Source organism: Chaetura pelagica, unplaced genomic scaffold, assembly GCF_000747805.2.
Source record: "Chaetura pelagica isolate M959 unplaced genomic scaffold, ChaPel_1.0 scaffold1341, whole genome shotgun sequence".
NCBI classification, from domain to species: Eukaryota; Metazoa; Chordata; class Aves; order Apodiformes; family Apodidae; genus Chaetura; species Chaetura pelagica.
Window position 1 is genome coordinate 379,770 of NW_009952053.1, and position 8,243 is coordinate 388,012.

The 8,243-nt window shown below is 44.5% G+C and overlaps 1 protein-coding gene across 1 annotated transcript in view; it reads left to right on the top strand.

Annotated features, from left to right (window-relative positions):
* PCSK1 (proprotein convertase subtilisin/kexin type 1) overlaps window positions 1–8,243 on the top strand; it is a 39,388-nt gene that overhangs the window by 30,552 nt on the left and 593 nt on the right. The window contains exons 10-14 of the mRNA XM_010003673.1: window positions 1–21; window positions 960–1,193; window positions 2,776–2,933; window positions 5,015–5,148; window positions 6,933–7,094. The exon at window positions 1–21 is cut by the window's left edge and continues 9 nt beyond it. Of these exons, the coding sequence (XP_010001975.1) occupies window positions 1–21; window positions 960–1,193; window positions 2,776–2,933; window positions 5,015–5,148; window positions 6,933–7,094 (709 nt within the window). The remainder of the gene's footprint in view (window positions 22–959; window positions 1,194–2,775; window positions 2,934–5,014; window positions 5,149–6,932; window positions 7,095–8,243) is intronic.

Below are 8,243 nucleotides of genomic sequence, written 5' to 3' on the forward strand. Positions count from 1 at the left end.
TGCTCTGGCGCTGGAAGCAAAGTGAGATGTCACAGTTCCCTTTGAAACTCCCCTCCCAGCCAGCCCACCACCTTCCCTGAAATCTTGCCCAGCTGGAGCTGGCACCAGCCTGTGCTGCAGCTCCATTTTTTTGCCAGTCAGGTTTGCTCAGCACAACGACAAAAAAACTAAGCAGCTGTTTTTATTTCAACACCTTCCTAGCAAAGCAGGACCAGCATATCCCCATTTTAGTCCATTTTGTGCATTTTTTTTAATGAGTTCTAGTCAGTTGCACTTAGAAGCAGAGAGGTTGCCCGTGGATCAGGGGAAAATAATTTGGAGACAATTGGTTCCAGGAGTTTTAATTCAGTCTTTAGTAAATTGACAGAAAATTTTCTGTCAGTAATGAGACATAAAATGGAAGGTACCCAAGCTTGACTGTCAGAGCAGGCAGGTGCAGGTGGCCAGAATGTGTGACTTGGAGAGGGCAAAAACCAGCAGGACAGGACAGGACAATGGCTGGGCCACAGAAAACACTTCAGGCATTAGGGTGCAGGCTTAGTCCTTGCATGGTGTAGGTTCAGCCCCATGTTCTGTTGCACACTTTGGTGCCATAAGCCAAGGTGCTTTGGGCCATATTTTAGAGGGTGGTGAGATTCACAGGTAGAATCAACACCCAGTGAATTTGCAAAGTTCACATCCCATGAAAACTGCTGGGAAATGCTAATTTTTCTGGTTAACTTTAGAAGCCTGAATAGCTTTGAAGAATTTGACTCTGGTCCTGCCAGATACCCTTCTTAATTTACACAGAAATCTTGTCTACCTGGAGAAATGTTGTGAGGATGAGCATGTGACATGCTGTGCATTCTGGAACAGTAGGATGCCACACACATCCAGAGCATGCTCTGTTGCAGACTGATAATAGAAAGGAAAATGATCAACAGGCCAGAAACAATTAACCAGGAACGTTTTCTCAACAGCCCAAATCTCACATGGAGGGATATGCAGCACTTGGTCGTGTGGACCTCAGAGTATGATCCTCTGGCTGGGAATCCAGGCTGGAAGAAGAACGGGGCAGGACTGATGGTGAACAGTCGGTTTGGGTTTGGACTTCTCAATGCCAATGCTCTGGTAGATTTAGCTGATCCCAAAAGGTGGAAGGGTGTGCCAGAAAAGAGGGAGTGCATTGTCAAAGACAAAAGCTTTGAACCAAGGTAAGAATTTGCATTCCAAGTAGGCATTCTAACTAAGTAACTAAGCTCTGTCTATCCCAGCAAGGCCTGAAGGACAATATTCTGCACAGGTTGCTCTGAACTGGACTCAGATTTATTCTAATATGTTTGATTCTGCCTTATGGTTATTCCTTAGGATCAGGCAAGCAGCACTGGTTTGCTTGTTGTTTTTTTTAGTGTCAGACTGATAGAAATCACTATCATGAAGCCTTAATAAGAGGTAAGATTATTAAGTCTGCATATGCAGCCAACATGTGCACAGATGATCCTGTGAGACAACCTGCTCAGGCCAGATAAGAATGTTTAGACCAGCATCAGCAGACCAGTAAAAAGATACCAAAGTCTCACTGTCATTTAAAAATAAACGCCTGTGGTGGTCTTAGCAGTTCTCCTGTGACAAGGCAAAGTGTGTGTTGAAATCCAGGTGATAGTGTGGAGCTTCAGTCACATCCGTAGCACATCTCAAGGGCTGAGTGAAAAGACACAGCAGCCACATTCACAAGTGCTCCCAGCATAGTGAGCCTCAGCTGGGCTCAACATACAGGCAAGTTACACAGAGTCCATCAGCTGGTTAATCAGTAAGGGTACCTGGGCTGGTTTTCTGGCTTCTTCACTTAGGGGCTTGCTGTCTAGTAAAAATTCACCCGTTTCAAAGGTCAAAATTATACTGTGTGAGTGCACCAAAAATAAGTCTATAGAAACATATTACAGTGATTAGGGCTGTCACTGCTTGGCAACCTTATTATTTATGCTATTCTCCTATCAATTTGCTTTTATCAGCTCTCTCCACAGAGTGCTGATCCAGTACTGACATATGTAATACTTGCAGTTTATGAGGTTTTATTGCACTGCTTTATGTGACTTTAGAAAAACAAAGATCCTGAGATTCTGAGTTTAGAATTATTTCTGTGGAGGAAAAGATACCCCTTTCTCATTAGAAATTATGGAAATTGGGCTGAGAAGCCTGGCCTGGTGGAGGTGTCCCTGCCCATGCAGGGAAGTAGGAACTAGGTGGTCTTTAAGGTCCCCTCCAAGCCAAACCATGCTGAAATTCTCTGAAATGCAGAGCAGCTCTCTGTACAGAGAATGTGCAAGGAATGTGAGCTTCTTTTCCTGGAGATGGCACGGGCAACAAAGGGTTAAAATTACTCTGCCCTCTGCAGTATTTTAACTCCATTATAACAGCTCTTCTGGTTATTTGAATGAGGGAACTAAGTCTAAGCCTGACACAGTCTTCTGATGCAGCTGACAGCAAAGACTTGTTTGCAGTTCCTGAGGGTTGAGGAGGTGTTGCCAGAAACCCTGGGTTGCCAGACTTCCAGGGTGGGTTGCAGGAGTCTGATGTAGTGCCCATCACTTGGTCCACTTCAGTGTTACCTGAGCTTCCAGGACTTCCCATGGTTTTCACTGGAGCATTAAAAATAAAAATAGGAATGTGGAAAGTGCCTTCCTTCCTTTCGCTTCGTTCTGAAACGGGTGTTGAATGTGTCGCTTGCACCTCATGCCACGATGCAGAATCAGAGGTTCCTGTGGGTAATGAAAGCCCTCCTGTCATTTTTGCCAGGTTGCTGAGGGCGAATGAGGAAGTCATCATTGAAATCCCCACAAAAGCCTGTGAGGGTCAGGAAAACTCCATTGCCTCTCTGGAGCACGTGCAGCTGGAGGCGACGATCGAGTATTCCCGCAGGGGCGACCTGCATGTCACTCTGATATCTCCGTCAGGTACGGGGGGCAGAGACAGGCTGTGTGTCCCTGGAAGGGCTGTCAGGCATTGGAACCTGCTGCCCAGGCTGACTCACCATCTCTGGAGGTGTTTAAAAGCTGGGGTGCAGGGGGGGGATGGCTCAGTGCTGGGCTCGTGGGAGTTGGGCTCGATGATCTTGAAGGTCTTGTCCAAACAAAGTGGTTCTGTGATTCTGGGTGTTTCATGATAAACAACCTCTGTGCTCTGCCGTGGTTTGAAAAAGGGCTAAACAGGTCGTTAGACAAATCTGGTCACCTCCCACAGGTGAGTGTCAGGACCGAGCGCCCTAGGGACTGGAGAACTGGTTCTCTGAAAGCCCTTCCCACGCTGCCTGGGTGCCGAGTTGTTTTAGTGAGGAGAGGTTTGAAAATCATCCTTCAGATGATAAAAGCATAATTTCTAACGTGTTTTCGTTCCATCAACAGAGCCTATAAAAACTGAGAGTTCCTGGCAGAGAGCAAATTATAGCTCAGGAGTGTTTATCAGCTTCCCTGTGATTTAGCAAACTAATGGAAAACAGGGTATCTGACTCCCTAGATCTCATGTAACTGCATCTCCCCATTGGTGTATTTAAAAACACAGTGTCTCTGTCAGGCATCTTAGTGCCACTCTACTAAATGTGCTAGAATACATCAAGCTGTCTTGAAAAAGCCCTGAAATAACACCAGAAGGAGGGGAAAAAAAAAAAAAAAGAAAAAGACCAAGGACAATGAAGAACTTCACAGAGAGGAAGATCTGTGTGATCAGCTGGTATTACTAGAAACAACAGGCAAGTTTCAGGCATGAAGTTAGACCTAGGGCTAATTTAATTTACTGGTATTAAAGGCTAATTCACAGCCAATAAAGCAGCAGAGCCCTGTTCATGTCATTATTGCAGGACCTCTCCAGACAGCAGGGTTAGGATACTGTTCATACAGTATTATTTCCAAATCCTCTCTTGTCTGGGATTCCTTGCAGGCCTAACCTTAATCCTTTCCTGAGTTTACCTTATGGAAGCAATGTTGCTGTGAGTTGTTTTGCCCTTGACTCTTGGTGATATTCCCACCTTTAATTCCCTTTTACACAAGATTTAGTTTGGGAGTAAATAAATGGAATGGACGGTCAGCAGGTACATCATGGGGCTGACGGCAAGAGGAGCTCTCATTCTGCTTTTGAAGTGGCATTTCCCTCCCAAGACACGGTTCTGTTTGCAGGAAGGATGGCTCCATCTTAGAAAAACACCCCTTTTTGAAAGACTGGCAGCAATAACATGCTTTTAGTCTCTCCGTGTGCTTCTGTGGGTTGAGCTGAGGTAGCAGTAGTCAAGTGCTGCTGCCTCCACTGTTGTATCATGTTGCTATCATGGTTAAACTGTTCTTTCCCTTAGTTATTGTTGCTTTTCCATTTTCCTGCAAAACAGTATCACCAAATGCCTGTCATTCTGTATTTATAGTATTACCTTCAAATATATTTGGATCTTGTGATCAGGCTCCCTGGGGCTTCTCTGCTTATTATGTAAATATATTTCCCTTGCTCTCTCCTTACGTGCAAACAAGCACAACAAATTCCCTCCCGTGCAGCAGAATCTCTTCTGCTGCAGAAATACCTTGGGAGCTGCAGCATTTTTCCTAACAAAAATGACAATGCAACTAAATGCTTCTCAGCCTGTTGGGAGTTGGAGGCTGTAACAATTCACATCCACTGGCCCAAGAAAAAAAAAACCCAAGCAACACAATGAGGAGTTCAGGGCAAGGCTTAGGTTTTGCATGAGCTGGGTTGCCTTCCAAGCTCCTGGCCTGCTCCTCAGTGGGAAGTCCTGGTTGTGTCTGGCCTCTGTTTCTTATGCTTCCTTAAGACCATCCACTTTAGCCTGAGCTAGTGTGACAGTGTCTGTTCTCCTAAATATCACTGTGAAAATAGCTAGAGGAACAACTGATGAGAAGTAGCCTGTTCCCTGCTCCACAAGCCAGTGTTCAGCAGTGTGTTTTCCAGGTTACCTGTGCACCAGGTAAAGTGCAATGTGAGAAGTAAAAGCAGACACATGTGAACACCCATTGCTGTTGATCTTGCACTAACACAGGGACCAGCACTGTCTTACTGGCTGAGAGAGAGAGAGATAAATCTCCCAATGGCTTCAAGAACTGGGACTTCATGTCTGTGCACACGTGGGGAGAGAACCCTACAGGCACCTGGGTTTTAAGAATTACTGATGTGGTAAGTACATCTGTATGTTAACCTGCTATATTTGGAAGGTAGTGCAGATAAAATGATCCCTAACCTCCACCAAGCATGTTGAATAGTGACTCTTCTCATTAAGCAAACTACAATGAGTTCATTTGCACTAAGTGTCCATCTGGATGAAAGAAAAAAGACAGAGTCAGATCTTGTTCTTCACATACATGGAAAGGACTCTCCTCATCTCACTGACATGTACCTGCCAGAAAAATTTCATGCCTGTGTTTTTCACACATCCTGTGTCACTAAGGAAAACACTTGTAATTTTCTGTGAGTCATGGCATGAAATACGTAACTGAATTAACATATGATTGACTGCAAATTAATATTTTTTTTTTTTCTGCAGAAGAGAACATGGGGCAGACCTAGTCTTGTCTTGGTGCATGTGCAGAATTTTCTTTTATCACAATTTTTTTTTTAATTAATGCACTTCTGTTGACCTCAGAGGGCTGTTCTGATTGATACCTTCCCCTGACTTGTTTCTTAATTACTGCTGAACAACACTTAAGGATTAAAGCCCAGAAATCTACAGATAAGAAGTAACTAAGTTTACCAAAACCACCTGGGAATATGGATTACAACAGCAAGACACCAGAATAAAGCTGCTTGATGGGCAACTGAACAATCCTTCTCTTCAAAGAGAGGATGATCAAGCTCACTCATCTCTGGAGAGTTTAATTGTAGTTGTTTGTTAATGAGCTTGTTATTAGGGGTCAGACCCTGCCAGGAACTGAATTCTGCCTGTCAGACACTGAGCCTCCAACCCCCATTGCCCTCAGATTGTAAACAGGAGGGTAATGCCAAGTACTAAGCAGATGGACAAGGCAGTGGAAGCAAACATTATTATCAACAGTGTAGTGTTAATACTACAGGCTTGTATATAACCCCATGGTTACAGATATCCTGCTCTAAGTAATTAATATAATGCATTTTTTGGAACAGTTGAGAAGAGCATTTTGCCTGTAGTTCTTTCTCATTTTCCCCTTTCAAGTGAGAGGCTCCTGGAGCTCAAAGTAAACCCAGCTTTTTGTCCTCAAGAGGTAATGCACCCACTCCTCAGCTGGCAGGGTTTTTGTGATTCCTGAAATGACCTTTCACATTGCCTGCTCTAACTGAAACCACAGGTTCCCAGGCAGAGTTACTCACCACTTAGCTGTCATGTCAGTTGTGGATGCAAACTTTGGGGCAGACTTCTTGCTGCAGAAGAAAAGCTTCAGCAGCCACTGAATTGCTGAGCAAAAATTCTGAACGAAGCTTTGGTAAAATAAAGTTTCAGGGCTGCCTGTACTCGTGTCTCCCACTTCCCACTGATTAAATGCTTCTGCTAAAACTGATGGACAAAGCACTTGTCTCTCCTTTCCACGAGCTGTGTGCCAGATTGCTGCTGAGCACCACTGCAGGATATTCCAAATTCATGTTCCAGTGGTAATTTTTGTGAGGAAATTGTCAATTAATGGCTTAGTGGACAGAGGCTAATGACACAAAATACTACTTTGGTGATTTTTAGCATTCTGTGTTACGGCAAAATACCATGGGTGCTTAGATGATCAATTAATAATTATGTTGCATAAAAATGTGAACATTTGGAGTAGTTAAGCCATTGTATTAAATCCCACCTTCTGGTGTATCCTGTTTGTAACAGATCAGTCTTTTGATCCTTCTAAAATCAGGTCTTGGGAGCCTTATATTTTATTTTAGTCACTTCTCTCTACTTAATGATCAAGTGTCTTGTTTCCTCTTCTTATGCCATGCTTGCCCTTCAGTCCAGGAGGATACAGAACGAGGGGAGGGTCGTCAGCTGGAAGCTGATCTTGCACGGCACGGGCAGCCAGCCTGAGCACATGAAGCAGCCCCGTGTGTACACATCCTACAATGCTGTGCAGAATGACAGGAGAGGAGTGGAGAAGATGACAGACTTTGCAGAGGTAGGGTCACACCACGTTGTTGTTTTTTTTTTCCTTTCCTATTTTTCAATGTGTAAGAAAATGGTGTTTTTTTCCTAGAAGGAAGGCACGTGTTCGTTCTGCATCCGTTCCACCCAGCCATGCTGAGTTGTGCACTGCAGTTTTATCCATGTCAACAGCTGGCAGTTTTGTTAGTCTCAGTATCTAAGGGTTTTAGGGTGGTAGGAGGATCTTGCTAAAGCAGAGAACTCGACAGCTAGTGCAGCTGATTTGTACAAGGAGGGAGGAACACACCTCTGACAGTAACATGAAGTTCGTCCCAGAGGGGCTTTGCCTGCCAGGGGGCTGGGGGGAAACTTAATTAGAAAGGCATGACAAAAGTCAGGGATGACTGATGCAGAAGGTTTGATGTAAGTGCACCTGTTGCTGCTTCTTCATCACCCCTTCTGTACCTTTCAGGTACAGAAATTTAGAATTCAGGTACAGTGGTTTAAAATACTCCAGGCTGCTGACAGCAACAGCAGTTTCTGGATGCAGGGGTGGTAGCATTGTACGTTCTTACAGCACTTGATTGTGTCAACATCTTTGGATTAACTGCATTAATCACATGGCATCATTTTCTCTCCCCATTAAGTAATTAGAATGTCTATAAAGTATAGAGAGCTTAACCTTCCTTGGGCAGGTTGTGAGGGCTGAGGCAGACATGGTTATGGTCTTTAAATACATGAAAGAAATGTCTGCAGCCACGTGCAAGGAAATTAATTGGAAGGAAGCACCAAGTGAGTGAACTTACTGTAGGAGAAGATTTCTGGACATGGGAAAAACGAGACAAAGGTAAAATGAGCCTTCAGTTAAACAATCCTAGTGTAAATGAGGAACCTGCCCAGCCACATGATCATCTATCAGTGTGAGAGGCACAACAGACACTGCTGAAATGGGGTTGTGCCTCTCACCCACTGCACATCTGTCTCTGGAATTACTCTTCCAGGGTTTCCAGGATGTTTGTCATGGCCACCCATGAGCCATTCTTCACTGTCTTTTCTTGGGTGAGATAATCTACAGAGGGGGTTAAAGGGGATACCTCCCTGCTCAGCGGCCAGGCGGCACAATCAGAGCTGCCAGCACCACGGCCTGTGCTGCTTCCAGACCGAGGGAAGAATGGGACAAATC